Below are 25576 nucleotides of genomic sequence, written 5' to 3'. Positions count from 1 at the left end.
GTATGTTTCAAATCTCCAGGCACTAACCAGAACCACCTTAAATAACTAACCAAATTACCTCCACTGAAAACAGAAAGGTAAAACAACAACTTGTGATTTTGTTATAGACAAACAAGGAAGGAAATATGACATAACATTTCTAATAATTAAACTAAATAATAATAAATTAAATAAACTAAATAAATTAAATAACATACTACTACATAATCACAACTCTAGACACACCAACCACAGCTCAAGCAAGAGGATACGTGTAGAGCTCCATGTATCTGGACTTCGCCATGCTTTGTCTGGTGTACACTTGCTGAATCCCAGCTCTGAGGTCATCCCAGATCTGGTCAAGACCAATCTGCTTCAGTCCATGGGGATTCTGACTCCTGTTTGATGACATTATGAGGGATGTTCTGAAGTTGTCCAGTACAGCAACCCTTGTAAAGACACAGCTAATTCTCCATTAGTTGAAAAAAGACAGTATCATTCCAAATGTATTCACAGCAGCTCAGAAAGACTGTTCTTTAGGTGTAGAGAGTAAAATCTCATTGCAGGCAAACCTGAAAAGGAAATAAAGGAGAACTGATCAATTCTAACTTTCTGGGGTAGCTAACAGGGTAACCCGATGGACAAACAATCTCTGAGTGTCTGCAGGTACTGCAGACATTCTCGCTTTCTACATGGAAATAAATGCACTATAGGTCTGTGTGTGAAACATGTTTAGACATTTCATCCAAAATCATTTAACTATTAGTTAGTGCTCTGGAAAAAGTTGAGAAAAACAAGCAGAGACTGTTGTCATTCTTTCCCTTCTAAGGTCAAAGGTTCAAACACAGCACTGGACCTTTCTAACAGTTAGACAAACTCTAAAGGAGACACAGCAGAGAACGTGCTGAGGAAATCCCCAGAAACAAGTAGGACAAGCAATACCACCTTACTAGCTGCCTGTGAGTTTTAGGAATTCTTCACTTAGCACTTGACAGAAGAGCTAACACGGTAAGAGTGAAGGTGAAAGGACACAGGCTTTCTTCTAACAAGGGAATCTGGGAGGAATTAATTATCAAAATTCACAATGTACCTTGGATTCAGGAGTACTGGCTTTGGAGCTTAGCTCACACCTTACTAAGCTTGAACTTCCTAGCCTGCAAATGGGGGCAAATTACTTAAATTTGTAAAATTTAAGGATGATAACATATATAGAATATTTGATAGTAAATACTTACCAAGTGGTTACATATTTTTAATATGGTAATATTATAATACTATGGTTATTATTTCTAAGTGTATGGCGCTACCTCAAAACACAATCTGTGATGTTCCTGATGTTGTACTTAGTTGGTACTTCACAATGTACACATACTTTAGAATTGTTCATGCATAGCACATTAAAATGTAGAGGTTTCAAATAAGTATTTCTACATGCAAATAAAAAAAAACATTGAGTTCTTTTAATGAATGGCTTCACAAAATAAATGTCACTGAAGTAAATGGAATGAGAGATGTCAGCACAGGCTGCTACTCTCCAAATCGGAGCCTGAGATACCTCAAGTCATCGAGCACACTGTATCTCCTGATCAACATTACAAGGTTCCACACAATGCAAGGCCTGATTAAGGCCCTTGTAGGTCGTGCATATAGATTAAGTTTTTGACTACTGAAACTTCAGTTATCTCTAACATTTATAATGTGAGCTATAGGGCTGAATATTTTATGAAAGCAAACCATCCTTCCTATCCTAAAAGTATTTTATTTCATACATTCCAATGTTCAAATGTGAAATGTAATCAATACAACACAAGAGTCCTTTAATATAAAGAAAGCAACAACTCAGCAAATGTTTCCTGTACAGTTTCAATCTTTTGTTCACTTGGGGGAATCCCAGTAACACCCCGCTTGATGATATCAGCACTTGGACTGGTGCTGCCACCTCCTAGCATCAACGGCTACACTTACCTCCCCATCACTTCGTGGCTAGTTCCCCATGGGGAACTTAAATCCACTCAAACTAGAATCAACAATGCAGTTACTTCTAATTGTTCCCAGCAATGAAGGAAATTATTTTCTACCACTTGAATTATTTCTCCGTAAGTAACCCAACTCAGAAAGTGGGAAAAGCACCGTATCCACCTTTCAGGACTCTTGGAAAGACTGATACAGAGTGCTACTGATGCCCTCAAGGACACGTCCCATCAATTAATTTTGTTGTTTCCTCATCCAGTGATCACCACCATCTCTCTCAACTGGACTCTCACACATCTGTCCATCTGTACCAGGCCCTTTTCCCTTTTTAAAGCAGCGGAGCCTGAAACTGTCCTAATTCCTAATAAATGGTCAATCCCAGGACCACATGATTCCACAAGCTGTCCTCTGACATCTACACATTTGCATACACAACACATTTCCATCCCAGCATAAGCAATATGCTTCCCATATACACACTCTATGCAGTGCTTCCTGTTGTCCCCTTTTGGTATTCTGTGCTAATTTCTAGTAATTCTAGTAGTATTTATTTCTAACTGCTGCCCCCTTTTCTCTAGTTATCCACACTGACTATCTAACATTCATAACAATCAATCAGAGGTCCCCAAAGATTTCCAAGTCAGTATTTATATAATAAAGGACAACCTTATCTTACATTTTTTAATAACCCCCAGAGAGCCTCACACCAGTATGTTGTAACTAATATGGCAGAGAAATCCAAATCTGAGTCTGAAAGGAACTGTTAAACACAAGCACACTGCAGAAATGTCTGAAGGGCAGATCGAAAGCTGGTCCAGTCCACAGTGTAGGTGGACAGTTTTCTTAAGTTACAGGCACTGTGAAATAAAGAGCAGAAAGCCAACTGGGCTGACATGGTATTTGTGATCCAGGCCACAAAACCCAAGGCCAACCAAGCAGTGAACTCTGTCACGGCTTCACTGGGCTTCCTGACTGGCAGGAAAGAGGAGGGCAGGCAGGACAGGCAGCTTGTAGCTAGAGCTGACCCATATTTACTTACCTCTGAGCAGTCTCTCCACACAGGACACCTCAGCAAGTTAGGGTTGTCCACCAGACCGCTCCAATAGCCAGAAGAGGCTGAGGCTTTAGTTTGCTAGCCTGGGTCATGTGTGTGCAAATATAAGTGTGTATGTGCTTAATCGGCCTTTACAACACTCAATGCTGAATAACTGACTGTAAAACTGGAGCAGTAAAGCAAAATATTGGTATCCACAAATGACTGGCTTATTGCCACTGTTGATTTTTCAGAAATATACTATTTTACCAACTATACAACCTCTATCTTGTAACTAAGTCACCAAAAAACCTGAAAATTTCCAATTTCCTAAATCAGAACTCAGGTAGCTTTAACTAATAAGTAAAAAAAGTTTCTTATCACAATCCAGAAGGCTTGAAAACTCTCCAAAACTCACAGTTAATTTCAACAAAATCTTAACAAGACACACTTAGGAAATCAGGCTGTTTGCAAGCACTACTGGCATTACAGGATTACCAGTGACAAAGTTCCCCAAGTTGTGGAGAACACATAACCTGCAGATCTGCAGATTTAGGTTGCCAATGAGGGAAGTGATGCCAGCTAAGGCAGCTAAGGGTGGGTCCCTTACCACTTCAAGTGTTCTCTAGGAACCCCAGCCATACAGGCTCCTTCCAATTCCTGGAAGATGCACAGGTCACATACTCCTTGACAGGCAACCAAGGCACAAAAGATCACCAACCAGGGACAGAGAGAGACGGCAGAACCAGTTGTACCTTCGTACACTGGCACATGAAGCCTATGTGAATTACAACAGCTTCCTGTCTTCACCTTTGTCTTGAGAAACTAAGAAAAGGGACTGGAACACAGCAGTAAAAAGAAACAGGTCTCAGAAGAGGCTGTATACTCAAGGAGCAGGACAGTCTTCACTATGCTAGGCCGGGCGATCTCAGAGCCATCAATTAACTAAAGGTCAGAAAGCTGTTTGTGTTTCTTCAGACATCACTCCCCTGAAAACAGACCACCAAAGAACATAAATTCTTAAGATTTTTAAGTGCATTTCTACTCAAAGGCAGAATCCATAAACCTTAAGGTAACAACTATGTCCTCATCTCAATGTTCCCTTAAGCACTCCAAAATGACATTTCTGCCTTCAGTTCTATAAACTGCGACTAAATATACTTAGCAGATGCTGTTGCTGAAGCCAAAGCTGAGAAGTGTTAAAGTGAGATGATTCAAATCAGGGTTGTAACAGGAACACAAGAATTAGAGATTTTCAAGAAAAGACTGTAACTGCTTTGGTTAGGTTGATTGTTGCTGAAAAACAAAAAGAAAAAAACTAGCAAGACAAAATGTTATGGCACTTTCTAAAAATAAAGCCACCAGTTAATGAAAAGTATATCAACAATCTGCGTTTAAATTAAACTAAGATTAAATTTGCTGTTCTAGTTTGGTCACTTATTGTGCATTCTTGGGTGTGGTGTACACACGTGTGTGCATGAAGGCCAGAGGTCGATGTGGGATGTCTTCCTTAACTGCTCTCCACCATACACGCTGAGGCAGGCGGTGTCTGTCACTTAAACCCAGATTGCCAGTACAGCTAGTCTAGCGAGCCAGCTTGCTCTGAGGATCATGACTCTGTCTTCCGGTGCTGGAAATATAGGTGGACCACAGGATCCTCCCTCCAGTGTTTACCTGGGAGCAAGACTCTCAATTCTGGTCCTTACATCTATGTGATAAGTGATTTACCCAGTGAACCAGCTCCCCAGCCTTAGTACAGTAACATTTTAATATGTTACAAATTTAAATGATCCTGGGCATTACTCAATAAAATTATTATTCATTTTCTATTTCTTTGTCAAAAGTATGCACCCTGGCTTTTAATTACAGTGTGACTTATACTCATGAAATGTACAGTAAAATTATTCAGACCTAGAGAAACTCCTACATGTGTACTACAGATTTGTGTAGAAGAACGAGGACAGCCAACACGTCCACCAACAGAATTCACAAATAAGTTATGTGATAGCTCATGAATTAGTTACTCATTTCATTCCTATCACAAAATACCTGACATAATTTAAAAGAACAATTCATGCTAGTCACGGTTTCAGTGGTCTATCAGGAATCATGGCTGGTAGGTGTGGCTGAGTGCTTCAGGAGTGGTCTTCTCCCTTTGCTTAATCCTTCCTGGAAAAGCTCTCACAGATACACTCAGAGGTGTGTTTTACTAATGTCTCAGGTACCTCAATACAATTAAGCTGATAATTAAGATTAACCATCACATGACTACTCCTTATCAACCTGAGACCCAAACTGATCTCCCTAAACAGTCCATCCCTGGCACTAATAACGCTCATACCCATCTCATAATGCGTAATGCATTCAGTCCTCCAAGATTTTTCACAGTTCCAACACTGTTCAAAGTCCAAGTTCAAAGATTATTCTGACCCTCAAGGCAAACTCAACTGTGAGCCCCTAAAAACTTAAACATCAATTCTAGGATATAATGGCACAGAACACTACCGCTCTAAAAGATAGGAAATGGAGATACAGAAAAGAAGGACAGGACCAAGAGGAAGCAAATCTGAGTCATGCCCACCAGTATCTAGAAAATGCCCTGTGTCAAAGGCTTCAGCAACTGTGTCTAGAGGATCTTCCTACTGTGGGCCACCTGGCCTGTTAGTCTGGTTTTGATCTGATTGTGGCCTACAGGTTTCCTTGGAAATGTTCCATGTCCTTGGCATCTTCAACAGGTTCAGATTTCACCTTCAAGTTTTATGTACTGTAGGGACTAATTGAAGGGTCTTCTCATTCCATCACTGGTTGCCTGGCCTTCCAAGCTTTCCTGTGAAATCTGGGTGAATCCGCTATGATCTCATATTCCAGAGCATTTCCCCGTGCCTGAAAAGTCTGCACCATGCAGTCAAAGTCTGTCAGCTCAAGCAATAGACTGAGGCCTTTAGGATAAAAGTCACATTGGCCTTTTGAGTACTAGACAGTTAAGCATGGTGAGATAAATTCTAAGGTGTCCCTGTGGGAGCAGGGTACCCCCATAAGTAGTCTTCTCAAGGGAAAGCCAACCAAATTCACTCCTTCACACCCTTGAGCCTGTGATGGGTGGTATCTGGCTAATTCTTATGCCTTCAAAGTATTTTTCCTACTGTGCCATGTAACATTCTTAGCTTACTTTTAATACTCTAATCTCTTCAACAGCCACATTTCCCCTTGGCCTCTACTTTACCTTCATTTCTTTTCTGACAAAAACTACAAAAATTCCAAACATTTGCACTCTACTGATGTGGGATAATGTTTTTGTACACTGGTTTAATAAAACACTGATTGGCCAGTAGCCAGGCAGGAACTATAGGCGAGATGAGAGATGAGGAGAATTCTGGGAAGAGGAAGGGGTGAGTCAGGAGTCACCAGCCAGATACAGAAGCAGCAAGATGTCAAGGCAGAACTGAGAAAAGGTACCAAGCCACATGGCTAAACATAGATAAGAATTATGGGTTAATTTAAATGTAAGAGCTAGTTAGTAATAAGCCTGAGCTAATGGCCGAGCAGTTATAATATAAGCCTCTGTATGTTTACTTGGGGGACGAGAGCGGGAGAGATTTGACCTGACCACCGGCTGGGCGGAACCCAGGAAAACTTCCAACTACTCTACTTTTTGCTGATAGTTATCTGTCTACTTGGGCTCAAAGCAACCAGCAATCCTTCAGCCACAGCCTGAATGCTGGCCTGCCTTGAAACTCCTCTGCCAATTAGTTGGTCACCATTATACTTAAGTCTCCCAGTCTCAGGACACAAACAAAAACACAGGCAACTTCACTGTAAAAATCCCATCTGAGACCTCCTACGCAGCCTTTCCTTCCTTCCTTCTGATGGGTCTTCTACCTGACTTCCCCCTTATTTAAAGGAAGGCTCTGTTATCCAACTGAAAATGAGGAGAGCATCAGTTTCTCTTTAAACTACTTACATATCATATACCCTTCTTCATTTTCTCCCTGGGCCCTCTGAAAAGAGTTTCTTTTACAGTCCAAGTCTAGTCTCATGACTCATCTCTCCACCTTCAAACAAATATCATTTCTTTATTTCCCACTCTGGTAAGAGAAGTGGCTTTGATTCCTCTTGTTCTTATCCCAACATAAAGTCAGTTTTATTATTTTACTTTGCCATTATCTCTTATATCCAGTAAGTCTCTTTATACCCAGTGCTACTAGAGACTGGACATTATCTCCACCTGAGTCATTAAGGATCCTCACTGCTCTCATTGTCACCAATCTTGCCCTTCTAATCAATTTTCCACACTGCTGCTCCAGGAAATCTCTATGGAACGACATACACATTTTGTTAAATGACTTAATTCTAATGATTTTCTACAGCCTGCTTTTGATGACCCCTCTCCCTAACCACTCAGACCATTCCATCATGTAGAACTGTCCCACGGTTACCAAGCACAGAAGAAAAGGAACTAATATTCACTAAAGGGAATTGTGGTGATATTGTGTTCCCCAATATATTGTGCACCTTAATAAACTTATCTGGGGTCAGAGAACAGAACAGACACCAGATAGACACAGGAGCCAGAAAATAGTGGCACACACACCTTTAATCCTAGCATTCTGGAGGCAGAGATCCATTTAGATCTCTGAGTTCAAAGCCACACTGGAAACAGCCAGGCATGGTGACACACGCCTTTAATCCCAGGAAGTGATGGCAGGAAGCAGAAAGGTATAAAAGGTGTGAAAACCAGGAACTAGAGTCTGTTAAGCTTTGAGGCTTTTGAGCAGCAGTTCAGCTGAGATCCATTTGAATGAGGACTCAGAGGCTTCCAGTCTGAGGAAACAGGATCAGCTGAGGAATTGGCGAGGTGAGGTTAGCTGTGGCTGGTTCCGTTTCTCTGATTTTTCAGCGTTCACCCAAATACCTGGCTCCAGGTTTGTTTTTATTAACAAGACCTTCTAATAATTCATGCTACTTCTGGCACCTACTTTCGTGGTACAAATTTGAGAAAAAGCTACTTGCCTGTGTCCTTGTGGGCCCCAGCTCAGACACAAGCTACACGTTGCCAGTTGTGGTGGCACACGCCAGTAGGACTTATTGAAGGAGGCAGAGGCAGGAGGATCCCGAGTTTGAGGCCAGCCTAGGAGGCTTGCTAAGGAGAAGCTTCGGCTGGGATAGAGCCACAAAAGGTGGCGGTGGAACCATAGAGGCAGCGGCTGGGGCTCTGAGTTGCTGGCTGCTTCTCATCCTGTTGGTGACTGCGGTGATGCTGCTACCTGGGATGAAGGGTTTACTGCTGCTTGTTCAGAGAACAATTGCCAGGACCATCATGTTACAAGAGAGCATCAGCAAAAGTCAATTTGGAGAAGTTTGGCGAGGCAAGTGGTGGGGAGAAATTGCTGTGAAGACATTCTCTTCTAGGGAAGAATGTTCGTGGTTCCGAGAGACAGACATTTATCAGACTGTGATTGCTCCAAACCACAGAGGAAGCAAAAAAAAAAAAATCTGCAGGGAACCATGACCATGCCTAACAGCAACTCTGAAATCTTTAAAAGGATAACGGGACCCCACAAAGATGATTCCACATGAACTATGGTAAAGCCATTAAGCTGATTAACACCAAGGAAAGATCGGCTTTGGACTACAAACTGCTCAGGACAATTTTGAAATGGCTAGCTGAGATGATCCAGATTCACAGACAACTCGAGCAAGGACTTGAGACAAGTCCTACATTTTCCCATTATGCAGAGACTGAACAACAAATGATACAGCTACTTTTCCCAGGACTTGACAATTAACCCAAAAATTTTCTTTTCAGGATCCCCTAAAGATGTCTTCACCCCCAGAAAGCAAGAAGTAATTTAAAAAAAATGACACCCACATTCCCAAGAGGTGGGGTGGGTGTTTTTTGGTCATTCAATGGCTTATGGATAAATGCTATTATTTATGATGGTTGGTTACAAGTTGCTAATTGTTAATGGTCAAAAAAAAAAAGCTAAACAAAGGAGATTAGATACAGGGTTCTTGTTTAAAAAGAAAAAGAAAAAAGAAGATATAGAAAAGGGTAGATCATTGAATCTACTCTGAAAAAAGGGACGATATAGAAATAGTAAGATAAAAGGTAGATTTTTGGATCTACTCAAAAAAAAAAAAAAAGAATATGAGAATATGGATACGATAAGATAAACAGGGAGATTATTGAATCTACTATTAAAAAGGAACTACTTGGCCAGGCAGTGGTGGTGGTGCACACCTTTAATCCCAGCACTTGGGAGGCAGAGGCAGGCGGATTTCTGTGAGTTCAAGGCCAGCCTGGGCTACAGAGTGATTTCCAGGAAAAGGCACAAAGCTACACAGAGAAACCCTGTCTCCAAAAAAACAAAACAAAAAAAAGAACTACTTGTTTTATATAGGATAAGTAATGAATATTTTTTATCTGAATTTGTCAAATGTTAATGGACTGGACATTGTTGATACATATTATGGAGTTTTTTGTCTGAATCTGTCAAATCTTAGTAGACTAGACACTGTTAATGTAATCCTTGACACTATATACACTTATTGGATATAGTTTTTCTTGTATTAGTATAAGCTTTTTTAAATTTTAGACAAAAAGAGGAAATGTGATATTGTGTTCTCCAATATATTGTGCACCTTAATAAACTTATCTGGGGTCAGAGAACAGAACAGACACTAGATATACATAGAGGCCAGAAAATGGTGGCACTCACACCTTCAATCCTAGCATTCTGGAGGCAGTGATCCATTTAGATCTCTGAGTTCAAAGCCACACTGGAAACAGCCAGGCATGGTGACACACGCCTTTAATCCCAGGAAGTGATGGCAGGAAGCAGAAAGGTATAAAAGGTGTGAAAACCAGGAACTAGAGTCTGTTAAGCTTTGAGGCTTTTGAGCAGCAGTTCAGCTGAGATCCATTTGAATGAGGACTCAGAGGCTTCCAGTCTGAGGAAACAGGATCAGCTGAGGAATTGGCGAGGTGAGGTTAGCTGTGGCTGGTTCCGTTTCTCTGATTTTTCAGCGTTCACCCAAATACCTGGCTCCAGGTTTGTTTTCATTAGTAAGACCTTTTAAGATTCCTGCTACAGGGTATTCCACTAGACTGATCCAAACAACACTTTTTGTTTTGTTTCAGAGGCAGGGTCTTGTCGTGCTGCCCCAACTCAAGAGCTTCCTCAGCGGCAGGTATGCATCCCCATACCTGTTTTGATAGCTGCTTCGGCTAATGTAATCCTTACAATACCTATACTCTCTGCGTGGCACTATCTACATCTTACAAACATGGAAACTCAGTCTCAGAGACATTAAATATTTGCCCAAATCAGTACTACTGAATGGCAAGAATTTCAACCTAAGACTTGAAACTCTAGAACCTATTTTCTATCCCCCACATGTTGTTTCCCTAGGAAGGTGAGGCCTCTTACTTACTCCACTTCCTCAAGGAGCCTGTTTCCAAGAGTTACTCTTGCCAGCAGCAGGTGCTCCCAAAAGAACCATGCAAAAAGACAGCTAAAAGGCTTCATGGTGCAGGTGTGCTGCCAAGTGTACTTGCTGCTGCCAAGTGCAAGGTCAGAAAGCTCTAACTGCACAACCTTGTCTTTCACTGTACTTCTAAAACTACACAAAACTTTTGTTTGACTAGTCATTAATTAGTTATTTTAATTGAATGTAAAATAATTTAGTTATTTACCATTTTTGTAAATCCACTTAAGGACACCAGAAAAGGAACTGGAATGTTGTAAATACAACTTGCGTATTCAAAAATTAGCATTCTTTTTGTACATCTATTGAAGACAGCATTTACTATTTTACACAGGGCTACATAATTTCAGTACTGAAATTCAAGGTCATAAAGCTCACTTAAAGTTGATCTCTTTTAAACACAAAGTGGAAGGAACTTCTATTCAAACAACTATGATTTGACAAGAAGCACATAAAAATGAAATCAGGATTGACACTGTGGTTCGATGGTAGAATGCTAGGTTTTATCCCAGCACAACCAATTTTTAATAAAATCCTAATGAAAGATTATTAATTAAAAGATATTAGTCAAGCTTTATCTATAACTCTTTGGGCTATTTCAAGGTTTTAAGTCAATGGCTCTGAGAGAAGAAACATAAATATGTGTCCAAAGGAGAATAAATAAATTCTGCTTTGAAATAAAGTCTGCTTCTTGAACAACCAAAATCAAATCAAGTCCCAGAGATCTCAGAAATACTTGCAATGCCTTATTTTATCTCTTTCCAAGTTAGCAAATATCTACAGAATTTAAGGAAATGCTTAAAGCAAATTTAGCATGTAGTTCATCAATTCTAATAAGTCATCTACCCCCAAATTTAAAAAAAAAAAGTCAACACAAAAATGTTTATATCAATGTCTGTGGCACAGTGTTTATAATACCCAAAAAGTCAAAAAAGTGTAACAACTCAAATAACCATTGGCCAACAAGTGAATGATAAGCAAAATATAAGGCAGCTCTACTATTAAATATTACTAATAATTTAAAAACATTAAATACTGGGGGTGGAGAGATGGTTCAGTGGTTAACAGTCCTTGCTGCTCTTGCGAGGACTCATGTTTGGTTCTTGGCACCCATAGGGCAACTTACAACCACCTGTAATACCAATTCCATGTGATCCAATGCCCTCTTTTGGCCTCCAGGGACACTGGAACATACGTGGTACACATACATAAATACAGGCAAAACACCCATACACATAACATGAACTTTTTTTAAAACTTGAAAAAATGAAGTACTGATACAACATGGATGAACTCTAAAAATATATCAATCAAGTGGATGTTAAGTACAAAACACCATACACAAGTAAATTTTTATATTGTGTGAAATGCCCAGAAGGAGCATCTCTAGATAGAAAAGTGGGAATGACCGAAAATAGGCACAGGTAATCTTTTAGGCTATAGAAACATTCTGAACTGGATGTAGCCTTGGCTGCAGAACTCTGACTTTCCTAGAGACAATTTAATTGTAAATTTAAACAAGTGTAGTTTAAGGTATATAACACCTAAACAAAGCTATGGGGGGGGGGGACCCTAGAGAGATAGTTCAGCAGTTAAGAGCACTGGCTACTCATCCACAGGACCTGCGTTTGGTTCTCAGCACACACATGGCTCTCATAACCATCTTTAACTTTAGTTCCAAGGGATCCGATGCCCTCTTCTGGCACCCCTCGTCACCAGATATACATACAGGTAAAACATTCATACACTAAAATAAAATAAAATAAATCCATCCCCAGGGGGTGGAACAAACAGATGAGGGGACAACCGAACTTAAACATGCTAGTTTTAAATTTTTCAGTGAGTTTCGTTCATTCACAGAAATGAAAACACAGCCACAAGATGACTTAAGTTCTTCATACATATGTGCTTTAAAAGTCAGATTACTGAGCACACCAACTTAAAGCTTATCCTTACCAGTAGAGGTGTTGATTATGCCCTGCAACAATAGGTAAACAGGAAAAAGGACAATTTCACAGATTATGTGATGTATATAGTTTATCACCCTACTAAAGACATAGATAACAATGGCAACACAAGTTCAGAAGGGAAGGAAGGCTTGTCTGGCCACAATGATCAAGAAAGAAGGCTTTCAAACTAAATGCTTTGTATCTTTTAGCAAGGGTGACCAGTATCTCCACAGCGCAAGTACAAACAGGGAAGTACAGTGAACGGGGTAAATCATGCAAGGCTGAGGGAAGAATGTGTGCAAAAAGCTGCGAGAGGCAGGAAGGTACATTTGTGCTAAGTGTGCACAAGGCCTTTGATCTGTAGCTGTGAATAGAAAAGGGTTCCACCAACCTGAGTTTATAAACGTTGGTCTGACAACTTGTGAAGTGAGAGGACACAGGCAGTGAAATTAACAGAGACCGGAACAAGAGAACTGAGATAATGGCTCGCTACCCACATCAGCAATGGAAGACCAAGGCCAGATGAGAACGGCAACGTAGAGAAAGAATTACTACGGTAAGTGAGCTGGCTGTGTGAGGGTGGTACGAACAGGGAAGGAGAGGAAGGCGGGAACAGCTGCCTCAAGCCTGCACTTGCAAACCTCCACCAACTTCTCCTTCAGTCCAGGACAGACGACAGCACTATTCCCATGCAAGCGGCTGGAGAGAGGGCTCCGCTGCTGTCAGGAAGGTTTGAGGCTCGCAGAAGACCACAACTCCCTGGAACTTCAAGTCCAGATCTGACGACGTCTCTTTCTGGATTTGGAGGGAACCTGTATGCACACATGTACATACACCTCTCCCTATATACACAAAACTTGAAAGAAATAAAAATAAATCTTAAAAAAGTCAATCTAGCTATAACTCATAGACTGAAATCACAAGAAGTTGTATATTCAAGTTTAGTCACTGCAAAAGACTAGCAATTGGTCAAAAAAAATCCACCAACAGGGGACAAGAAGACCTCCCTTAGCTATGTCCACACCATGTGGCCTGTGCAATTATGCAAAGGAATGAGGGGGGCCTCTGGGTACTGACCACACAAGGATTTCTTAGCAGACCTTAGCTGATCAAAGAGGGAGACCTTTTATGTACGGAGGAGAGCAAACCCCAACATACAGGTACAAATGTATTTGTTTTTAGGAAGATAAATAAAAAATAAAAAATAGCCACCTTCCGAGGAAGAAGGGAAGGGGAGAAGACTGGGGAGCTGACGTGAGAGACCGCAGTGGGTCCACGGGTAGACCGCAGGGGCCGCAGGCTGACGGAGGATCTCAGTGTCAACGTGCTTCTGTGAAAGCCAGATGTGAGCTCGGGGAAGAGAACAGACTCCTGAAAGCTATCCTCTGACTTCCATCTGAACATGCCTGCACCCTCTCACACTCACTCATACAGTGATGAATTCAGGGACACTGTGAATGAAGAGAGAAAATGACATCTTTATTTTCACTAACCTGTCTGCAATGTGGCAATCCCCTGACCATGAATGCTGGCAACAGACCACAGCATTTTCCAGTGTTCTTCTTTAGTAAGTAAGAAACTGAAGTAAAAGCTAGGCAGTAGTGGTGCATACCTTTAAACCCAGAACTTAGGAGGGAGGGAGGGAGGAAGGGAGGGAGGGAGGGAGGGAGGGAGAGAAGGAAGGAAAAGAAACTGCAATGATTTTCACTGTCCTGTGACAGTTATTGCCAGTATCATTTATACCCAGCCATTTTGAGATTACAGTAGTTAAGAATCTACTTATTAGCTTTTAAGTGGGAAGTAAATGTCTCAGATAGACAGGTCTGTTACATATGAACATTTCTCATGGTCCAAAAACAAAATAAAAGAAATAACAACAACAACAACAAAAAAAAAAACCCACAAAAATTGGGCTGGAGAGAGAGATGGCTTAGCAGTTAAGAGCACGGACTGTTCTTTCAGAGGACCTGGGTTCTATTCCTGGCACCCATATGGTGGCTCATAATCATCTGGAACTTCAGTCCCAGGGGACCCAACACCCTCCTCTGACCTCCTCGGGCACCAGGCACAACTGTGGTGCACATACATACATGCAGGCAAAACACCTATACACATAACTTTCAAAAATTAAATAAAAATGTATATTGTAAGAGCTATAAAAAATAGCTGCCTGTATGGTCTCAACCAACTGTGCCCTGTTTAGGCAATCACTTAACAACACATTAAAACAAACATGGAGCTCAAAAGTGTGTTATTTCACAACAGTTCTAGACCAGCTAAATGATCAGTTAGACACCTATAAGTGGGTTTCCGTGAAACTTTCTGAGTACTACATCGAACACTTATGCTGGAAGACCTCAAAAGTAAAGAAGCCCGCAACAACCTCATATGGGCAGTAAGTTATGTGAAAAAGCATGAATGGAGAATGGAGATCAAAGGGCTTAATTTTACATCCATAACTTTGAAAAGAACACAAAAATGAAATGCCCAAGTAGATAGTTTAAAACAACAATAGAAAACCTGGCCAGTGTGATGGCTCAGTGGGTAAAGGTCTTTGTGCTAAGCCTGATGACTTGAGTTTGACCACCTGTGCCTTATGACGAAAGGAGAGACCCAATTCCTGAAAGCTGTCCTCTGACCTCCACAGGGTGTCATGGTGTGCATGCCTGCACCTGATAAATGTCAATATAAGTAAGCATAAAAGAATAAAATATGAGTGAGGTAACCCAGACTCAGAAGGACAAATATGGTATGTACTCACTCATAAGTGGATACTAGATGTAAAGCAAAGGATAACCAGACTACAACCCACAGCTCCAGAGAAGCTAGCTAACAAGGAGGACCCTAAGAGGGACACATGGGAAGGAGAAATGGATGAGAGCTCCATGAGTAGACTGGGGGTGGGAGAGACAATAGAGGGTAGGGGATAGGGATGAAAACATAAGGGAATGGGATGGTCAAGCTGGAACAGAGACGGAGTGGGAGAGCAATGAAAGAGATTCCATGATAGAGGGAGACATCCTGGGGATAGGGAGAAACCTGGTGCTAGGGAAGTTCCCAGGAATCCACAAGGATGACCCCAGATTAGACTACTAGCAATACGGAGAGGGTGCCTGAGCTGGCCTACCCAGGTAATCAGATTGGTGAATACCCTGTCATCATAGAGCCTTCCTCCAGTAATTGATGGAAGTAGATGCAGAGATCCTCAGCCAACTACCAGGCCAAGCTCTAGGAGTCCAGCTGAAGAGGGAAGAGGGATTCTATGAGCAAGAGGCATCAAGATCATGATGGGGAAACCTACAGAAACAACCAAACCAAGCTAGTGGGAAGTCATGAACTTTAGACTAACAGCTGTGGAGCCTTCACGGGACTGGAGCAGGCCCTCTGCATAAGTGAGTTGTGTGGCTTGGTCTGCTTAAGGGGCCCCCTGGCAGTAGGATCAGGATCCGTCCCTGGTACATGAGCTGGCTTTTTGGAGCACATTACCTGTGGTGGGACACCTTGCACAGTCTTGATGTAGGGGGAGGGGCTGGGACCTGCCTCAACTGAATGTACCAGGCTTTGCTGACTCCTCAATGGGAGGCCTTACCTTTTTGGAGAAGGGGATGGCGGGGGAGGGGGAGATGAGAGAGGGATCTGTGGTTGGTATGTAAAATGAATATATTTTAAATAAAATAAAAGAAAACATAAAACTGAAGTTCAAAGAAAACCACACTTCAAGAAATAAGCAGAAATGTACAAGTACAGGCATGAGCCTGGATAACATCTCCAAAGTGTAAAAGAAGAACAGAGATGAGGACTGGCGCTTACAATGGAAGCCGCTGAGACACAGGCTTTTCTATGTCACACTGGACACAGAAAGCCAGAAACACAAACCAAAGGAGAAGAGTTAACGTAATGAGTGCAACAGCAAAAAGGTTGAAAACACCTATCAATGACAAGATCTATTTTGAAAAAGTCTCGACTACATACAGTAAGTGTCTGGAGATTGGTGACCTTAAAAAATGTTGCCCCAGATGAATAGCCAGTGGTAGAGTGCTTTGTACAGGGCCCTGGGTTCAATCCCCAACACTCATGGTGCAGGCAAGGGGCTCTACTAGAGTGAAGCAAGGAAACCAGCCAGAAGCCCAGTGGAGATGGAAACTAGCCCACTCAAAACAATTGTGAGAAGAGGATGGTGGACTCCGTTGCTAACAGAAACAGACACTGCCTTTTCCGATACTGCTGTCACAGCTGGATGCCCAGAATACCTCAGATGTGAGAGCTTATTCTCACTCCCCATTACACTCTGACACTAGAATGAGATACCAGTTAAATTCTGAAGCTAGAATGGAAGTATAACTTACAAATAAACGGGTAGATATGACAACTATCATGCCTCAATTACCAAAAACAAATCACATACCTTATTAAAAAACATAAGCAACCCTTTCTGCATGTCTCACGGCTGAACTTATGTGACCATGAATTCATAGCCAGATACAGAACAGACCATATTCTGCTACAGCGTGTTTGTGTTTCTGCCTTCCACTGCCTTAAACAAGTCCTTTTGGCAACCCTCAACACTGTGACCCCCCACTCAGCTCACCACCAGGTGGCATTGAATAAACACACCAATTGCTGCCTAGAAGAGACAAACATGGCAAAAGGTTAACTGTGACTAGCAGACTCACCTAGAAGTTAACAGTTGGGTACTTCCACACTGACAGTTTTAATTGTGTTCACTCATGTTAAAGTAATCCTTAAAAATTAAACATGGGGCATGGGAAGGATGGGGGGCACTGTTTAATGGATTCAGTTAGTTTTATCAGATGAATAAGCTCTGGAGAGCTACTATACAGCATAGTGACTGTAGTTAATAACATACTGTACACTGGATACATGCTGGAAAAAAAAAGAAAGAAAAAAGAGAAATGCCAAGGGGACATCCTGAAAGTTCTTACAAAAGGATAAATATGTGAGGCTATTGATATCATTTAGAGTTTGACTTCATCATTTAATAGCACTTAGGGGATCAGAAGTATAATATCTCAGTAGTAAGGGCTAGGATCTAGCATGCATACGGCCCTGGGTTCCAACCCTACTACCACAAAGCAAAGAATAGCTATGCTGTATGTCATAAATACAAACAAGTTTCACCTTAAGAAGGTCAGGGAGGAAAATGAAACAAATTCTCAGAACCAATGTAAAGATTAAATAAGACACTATAGGCAAAAATATAGCTAGGACATAGTAGGAACCCTCCCTACAAATGATTGCTTTCTTCCTTCTAAAACTGAGTGGTAGGAGATGTTACTTATAACCCATGAGCCTCTAATTCAGATGCATTTAGTAGAAAATGATTATAATCCACTAAACACAAGGGCAACCCGAGAATGATGAACTTATTCATGTAGTATTTGTAAAACTTTCCTTAAAAAGGAAACTAGAGGTTCATTGATTTGTATACTACACTTGTGAAACACACTTGTATTTACAAGACAGAAAACATTAGTAAACAAAAGCTACTATTTAATATTAAATGTTATTTTCTTTACTTAATTTGAAATTAGGCTTTCTTAATAATTATTGCTATTTGGGTAATCAATGTTTTATTAAGCAGGTTTTACATTTATACCCATTATTATAAAAATGGAAAATATATTTTTTTTTCTATTGCTGCAATAAAACACCCTGACAAAGCAACTCAAGACAGGCAGGCTTTGTTTTCTATCATTTCAAGGGTGCAGTCTTTCATGAAGGGAAGGCATGGCGGCAGGAGTATGAGGCAGCTGGTCACACTACATTCACAGTCAGGAAGCAGAGGCTGATGAAAGTCTATGCTCAGGGAGCTTTCTCCTTTTTATTGAGTTCAGGATTCTAGCTGGAGGAATGGTACTGCCCATCCCAAACTACTCTAGATAATTCCTCATAGATGTGCCCAGACATTTGTTTCTATAGTAACTCTAAATCCCATCAATTTGACACATGTATGTATAATGATTGTCTGTAAACAGGGGTTTCATGAAAGCAAAACCACTGATCCACAGGTCCATGGTTCTATGAGTGGAGTCGGTGCCTGGTTGACAGCTCACTCTTCAACACCCAACAGTAGCCGGCACAATAGAGATGTTCTAGGAATACTGGTTAGTTAAGTACTCTAAATACTGTGAGAACACAATTGACTCTCTGAGGATACTCTGCAGAAGACATGTACCCACATGTTGACTCAACCATTTTTAACTCCAGTTTCAGGGGATTCAACACTTTCTTCTGGCCACTGCCACCTAGCACTCACATGATACACATGTGGGCAAATACTCATACACAGAAAATAAAAATAAGTCATTTAAAAAGTGGGAGAGATAGTTATTCAAACAAGCTGTACAAACTATAAAACTGATGGTATTAGAAAGTTAAGAAAGAAGACCATGACCCACAATCCTGAGGGAAGTCAAGAGCAAATAAATATGTATTTTGAGCTTCACAGTTCTGTCCAGCTCCTACCACTCTGAAAGCTAGCCGGTGCTGAAATCAGGTCCTCAAATGTTTACAAAATGAATCCAGCAGCCTTCTACTTTTGATTGTTGTTTTTCTTCTGACTGTAGAACATTTACACAATCATTCTCTCAAACATATATTTTCAACTATGGAAAATCTCAGATATCACAAAGTATGTTATTTGCTCATAGGAATACCTAGCAATTAGTAAATAATATTTGTTCTCTTAGAACTGGTAGCAGAATGATTATTAGAAGAATATCTCTATTAAGCCTAAATATCTATAAAGCATTAAAAATTACTTAATTCATATTGAAGTTTATTTATTTATTTATTTTTTTAATTGTTCTTTTTCTTTCTCAGCAGAGAGAAGACTCCAGTGACAGAAGGTGGTCTTAGCTCTTGGCTACTGCTCTCTGACCTCTGGGTTTTTACCTCTGCATTTGGCTCTGTTTCTTTTATTGAATAAGACCGTTTAGAATTACATCTACATTTGGCAACCACAAGGCAAGAATTCTTAAAAAACCACCTGGCTTGGCCCGGCTGCGCCCGGCTCCCTGGCTCCGCTCGGCTCAGGCCCCAGGCCTGATCAGAGCACCCGGTCAGAGCTGCATTCCACTGTAGCTGTAAGAGGTTACCCGCAGCTGGAGCTACTTGCAGCCAGATTGCCAACTCAAAAGGCTCAGGCTTAAAAAAGCTGGTGCTACGAACAACTCAGGCCCGAATGGGCTTAAGAGGGGTATTTCTGTCTCTGTCTCTCTCTCTCTCTGTCTCTCCACAAACACACTAGGTAGCTGTTTAGAAATTCCCTCGGAGCCGGGCGGTGGTGGCGCACGCCTTTAATCCCAGCACTCGGGAGGCAGAGCCAGGCGGATCTCTGTGAGTTCGAGGCCAGCCTGGGCTACCAAGTGAGTCCCAGGAAAGGCCCAAAGCTACACAGAGAAACCTTGTCTCGAAAAACCAAAAAAAAAAAAAAAAAAAAAGAAATTCCCTCGGATTTCTACTGTTTTACGCAGACTTGGTAAGTCAACTAAGATATCAGATATTTTAAAAGGAAAAACTACTAAAAGAGAAAATTTTTTCCACATTAAAAAAAAATGGGTATTATTTGTACATTAGAAGAAAATTGGTCTTTGTTTGATAAAACTTTAGGCAGTCTGAAAATGGAACAATTATATGAGATTAATGTTGATGGGATGTACATTACACCAATTATGCATATTATTACTTTCCTTATTCTTAACCAAACCCTAATTCTATGTCGAATGGCAGCCTTAAATGCATGGGACAAAATTGAGAAAGCAGGAAAGAAAACTGAGTCATTCACAAAAGTTATACAGGGCCCAAAAGAATCCTTCATGGATTTCTTACAAAGACTGACTTCAACAGTAAATAGAATGGTCCCGAATTCAGAAGCTAGCCAGATAATAATCAAATCTTTGGCTTTTGAGAAAGCGAAAGCAGCATGCAAGAGAATAATCAGGCCATGAAAGGCAAGTTCTGCACCCTTGGAAGACTGGATTAGAGGCACTTTTAATGTTGAGTCTCGTGGCCATGATGATATGTGGATAGGAGGCGCAATTTCAAGAGGTTTGAGGAATATCAGATGTTCTGTATGTGGAAAGCAAGGTCATTTGAAAAGGGACTATAAACAGGGCATTCCTAGAAACAATGTTTCTTCAAGGAACAATAGCAACAGAATGCCCCTTCCTTCTGGAGTATGCAGAAGGTGTGGTAAGGGTAAACATTGGACCAACGAATGTAGATCAACAAGGGACAGGCAAGGTAATCCTTTGCCTTGGGTCAGGAAACTCCCAGAGGGGCCTCAGGCATGTTCCCACAGCAAATCCAGTTCAGACCTTACCTGTAGTTGTAGAGGAAACCCCTACTCAGAGCAATTAAACAACCAAATGCCTAATGAAACAAATCAGGCTGCTCGGGATGATGAAACAGCTGAGACAGAGAGAACAGGAAATTCAGGAGAAAACATAAAGAAAATTTTTTGGCAAACTTCTATAAATGAACAAAGACCAAAATTAACAATAAGAATAAATGATGTTTTATTGTCTGGTCTGCTAGACACAAGTGCTGATGTGACCATAATTGCACAAGAATTTTGGCATCCAACTTGGCCTCTCCAGGAGGTAAACGTTCAACTGTTAGGAATTAGAACATTATCTCAAGTGAAACAGAGTGCAAGATGGCTCAAATGTATAGGTCCAGAAGGACAGAGAGGAAAATTAAAACCATATGTGGCTAACATAGCTATGAACTTATGGGGTGAGACCTGTTACAACAATGTAATACTCAGATTAACATCTCTCCAACCTCCGAAACAAATCATAAACTAACACATGTTTCTGAGAGAAATATTAGAAGATATTATTCTAATGAGTGGTCACCAGCCATCCATGTCATACAAGAACAGGGCACAACAACTGATGATCTTCCAAAGACACCAACAGCTCTACCTTTAAAATGGTTAACAGATGAGCCTGTATAGGTTCAGCAATGGCCTTTAACAACAGAGGAACTCCAGACTTTAGAAGAGCTGGTAGAAGAGCAGTTAAATGCTCAGCATATTGAGGAATCAACCAGCCCTGGAATTCTCCTGTATTTGTTATTAAAAAGAAATCTGGTAAATGGAGAATGGTAACAGACCTTAGAGCAATTAACAAAGTAATTCAGCCAATGGGCTCTCTACAACCTGGAATTCCTTTGCCTACTCTGTTACCAAAAGAGTGGCCTCTTATAGTTATCGATTTAAAAGACTGTTTCTTTTCAATACCCTTACAAGAAAAAGACAGAGAAAGATTTGCTTTCACAGTGCCTACTTATAATAATTCTCAACCGGTTAAAAGATTTCAATGGAGGGTCCTCCCACAGGGAATGTTAAATAGCCTAACCCTGTGCCAATATTTTGTACAACAGCCATTGGAAGTGATATGTAAAAAATTTCCTAAATCTACAATTTATCATTATATGGATGATATTTTACTAGCTGACTCAAATGCAGATACTTTAGAAAGAATGTTTAAAGAAGTAAAGAAAATTTTGCCTTGCTGGGGATTACGAATTGCTCCTGAAAAGATACAAAGAGGAGATTCTATTAATTATTTAGGATATAAAATAGGTCTACAAAAAATTAGATCCCAAAAGGTACAAATTAGGGGAGATCAATTACGGACTCTTAATGACTTTCAAAGATTATTTGGAGACATTTCTCATCTAAGAACTATTGTTGGGGTAAAAAATGATGAACTAAATAATTTGTTCAAAACCTTAGAAGGTGGCAAGGACTTAAATAATCCAAGAGAATTATCACCTGAAGCTGAGAAAGAATTGGCCTTAGTAGAAAAGAAAGTACATGAAGGACATGTGGATCGTACCAATCCAAAGCTGGATTGCATTTTGGTTATTTTACTCTCTAGGCATTTTCCTACAGGAATTTTAATACAGAGGGAAGATATTATATTGGAATGGATATTTTTACTAAATAAACAGAATAAAAAATTAAACTTACGTGGAAAAAAATCTCTGACTTGATTTTGAAAAAAAAATTGAGACGTCGTCAATTAGCAGGAATAGACCCAGCAGAAATTGTCGTACCTTTAACTAAGGAGGACATTGAAAAATTATGGGCAGTAAGTGAACCTTGGCAAAGAGCTTGCAGTAATTTTTTGGGAGAGATTAACAGCAAATATCCCAGTGATAGAATTGATCTTATAAAGAGAGCTGACTGGATTTTGCCTCAAACTATTCAGGAAACACCCATATCTGGAGTTTGTACATTTTATTTTTATACAGATGCAAACAAACAAGGAAAGGCAGGTTACAAATCAGAAAATTTAAGTGGTTCAAAGTCCTTATAATTCAGTTCAAAAATCGGAATTATATGCTATTCTGCTGGTATTAATGGATTTTTCAGAACCTCTCAACATAATTACAGACTCTCAGTATGCTGAAAGAGTGGTATTATATATTGAGACTGCAGAAATTTATCCCTGATGATTCAGAATTAACTTCACTATTTATTCAATTACAAGATATAAATCAGGAATAGGAATCATCCTTTAATATAACTCACATCCGATCCCATACCGGTCTGCCAGGCCCTCTAGCACAAAGTAATGATGAGATTGATAAATTATTGATAGGAAATGTGCTAGAGGCCTCAGAATTTCATAAGAAACATCATGTCAATAGTAAAGGTTTAAAAAAGGATTTTTCCATAACCTGGCAACAAGCCAAGGAAATTGTAAGGAAATGTCCTACTTGTTCCTTTTACAATCAGACACCATTACCAGCAGGATGTAACCCAAAGGGTACTCAGAGGAATGAAATCTGGCAGATGGATATGTTTCACTTTGCAAAATTTGGAAAATTGAAATATGTACACCATACCATTAATACTTATTCAGGATTTCAATGGGCAACTGCTTTGAGTTCTGAAAAAGCTGATTCTATAATCACTCATTTGCTAGAAGTTATGGCCATCATGGATATACCTGCACAAATTAAAACTGACAATGCTCCAGCGTATGTCTCTGTTAAAATGAAACAGTTTTTTGCTTATTACAATATAAAGCATATTACAGGTATACCACATAATCCTACAGGCCAAGCAGTTATAGAAATATCAAACAGAACTCTAAAGGATATGCTAAATAAACAGAAAGGGGTAACAAAAAACCCCAGAAATAGACTGCATAATGCTCTATTAACTTTGAATGCTAATGAGAAAGGAACAACAGCTGCAGAGAGACACTGGATAATAGAAAAAACTAAAGAATTAAATCAGCCTATATACTTTAAGGATGTGCTGACCTCAGAATGGAAACCAGGATATGTGTTACGTTGGGGACAAGGTTTTGCTTTTTTTTTTCTACAGGAGAAGGTAAGCTGTGGATACCATCAAAATTGATAAGGGTTCGATTTGAACAAGAGAGACCTCTTAATTAGAAGAGGTGACAGTTCATTAACCAGGGTGACCATCCAATTTAAACTAACTTATACCATTAACACATGCCTTTTCATTTAATCAGATATAACTTGCCAAAAGGGAACCTCCCCAAAGTTAGTCTTGGGGAAAGTTTTTGTTCTTGTCTTTTAGGAGAAATAGGGCTAAGGAATCTGAAGAACACTGGACAAATGAGACATCTGAAGAAAAAGGACAAATCATCTAGAAAAAATGTCCCAAGAAAAAGAGAAAAATGGCCTATTGGTATATCATCTATAAAATTTCCTAAGTCTACCTAAATGTTTGTTTCTGCTATTCTCTAAAAACATTTAACACAAATGGTCTTCTTGTAGTCCCAGTTCAATTAAAAATTAAAGCTGGCTTTGGAGTTGGAGAATGGCTCTCTCCTTCTTTAAACCCAACTCCTTCTTTAAACCCAAGCATGTTGCTAAAAAGAAAATGCAAACTCCCTGTATCACTCCAGAAGAAAAAGCCATCTTCTGATATGGGACGGGAGAAAAAGCAAAAAACAAAAACAAAAAAATTAAGGGACTATTCTATTACTACTAATCTCAATTCTTTGATTCTATTCTGATTCTTTAAACTTTTCTTAAAGTATAAATTTTATATCAAAATTTATAAGATTTATGTATATATATATTTTTTTTAAAGTTTGTTAAGATATTAATGGTCATATAGAGTACTAACTAATTCTAGAAAAAAGACTTCAATTAGCTGCCTATACATGTCTTTGTGTTCAAGTTTTTTAACAGTTTTCTGCAGGAAAAGGCCTAACATCAACTGAAGTCTCCGGGAAGAAGATGGGGCCCCACAACAACAACAATTCCACATGGACAATAATAATACCACTAAGCTAACAAACATCATCTACAGATCAGCTTTGGACTACAAACTGCTCAGAGCAATTTTGAGATGGCTAGCTGAGATGATCCAGTTTCAAAGACTACTTGAATAAGGACTTGAGATAAGCCCTGAACTTTGGCATTATGCACAGACTGGACAACAAAGAATATAGCTACCTTTCCTAGAACTTGACAATTAACCCATAATTTTTCTTTTCAGAATAAAGATGCCTTCACCCATATCCAGCAGGAAGCAATTTTAAGAATCCAACACCCACATTCCCAAAGAGGTGGTGTGGGGTGGGTGGTTTTTGGTCTTTTAATGGATTTTGGATCTGGGACAATTTTCATTGTTTAGGAGAGTTGGTTACAAGTTGTTGTTAAGGGTTAGGAAAAGGGCTAAGCAAAGGAGATTAGATTTCAGGTTCTTGTTTAAAAAAAAAACAACCAAAAAACAGGATATATAGAAATGATAGAATAGAGGGTATATTATTGAATCTACTCGGAAAAATAAAGAGAAGATATAGATATGATATAGATAAAAAGATAGATTATTAAATCTACTTTTAAAAGACAATTACTAGTTTTAAATACTTTACATTGGATTGATTTTTGTATATTGTATACAAATTATATATACTGAGATTGATATTGTTAGAAAATGCCATACGTATATTTCTAATCTTGTTCAAGATATTGTACTTATACCATTCCTTTAACAATGTAGTCAAATTTGCTGATCCTTGAATGTTATTATCAAGTATTAGGATATAAAGAAACAAAAGTTAGTAGTTAGACATTACAATCGAACTTGTAGTCATATTAGGTGTGTTTTCAAGATCGAGCAGATATA

The 25576-nt window shown here is 39.7% G+C and overlaps 1 protein-coding gene across 3 annotated transcripts in view; it reads right to left on the bottom strand.

Annotated features, from left to right (window-relative positions):
- The window catches only part of Cul1 (cullin 1), an 83737-nt gene that overhangs the window by 45190 nt on the left and 12971 nt on the right, over positions 1–25576 (bottom strand). For 2 of the 3 annotated variants that reach the window (XM_059257669.1, XM_059257668.1), the window contains exon 2: positions 252–551. In XM_059257669.1, coding sequence (XP_059113652.1) covers positions 252–391 — 140 coding nt within the window. In that variant the 5' untranslated portion in view covers positions 392–551. Of the gene's footprint in view, positions 1–251; positions 552–2989; positions 4955–25576 lie in introns of those variants that run through there. The other variant, XM_059257670.1, reaches the window with a different exon arrangement.

Source organism: Peromyscus eremicus, chromosome 3 (assembly GCF_949786415.1).
Source record: "Peromyscus eremicus chromosome 3, PerEre_H2_v1, whole genome shotgun sequence".
In the NCBI taxonomy this organism is placed as follows: domain Eukaryota; kingdom Metazoa; phylum Chordata; class Mammalia; order Rodentia; family Cricetidae; genus Peromyscus; species Peromyscus eremicus.
The sequence above is the reverse complement of the archived record's forward strand: the minus strand, read 5'-3'. Positions and strand labels throughout refer to the sequence as shown.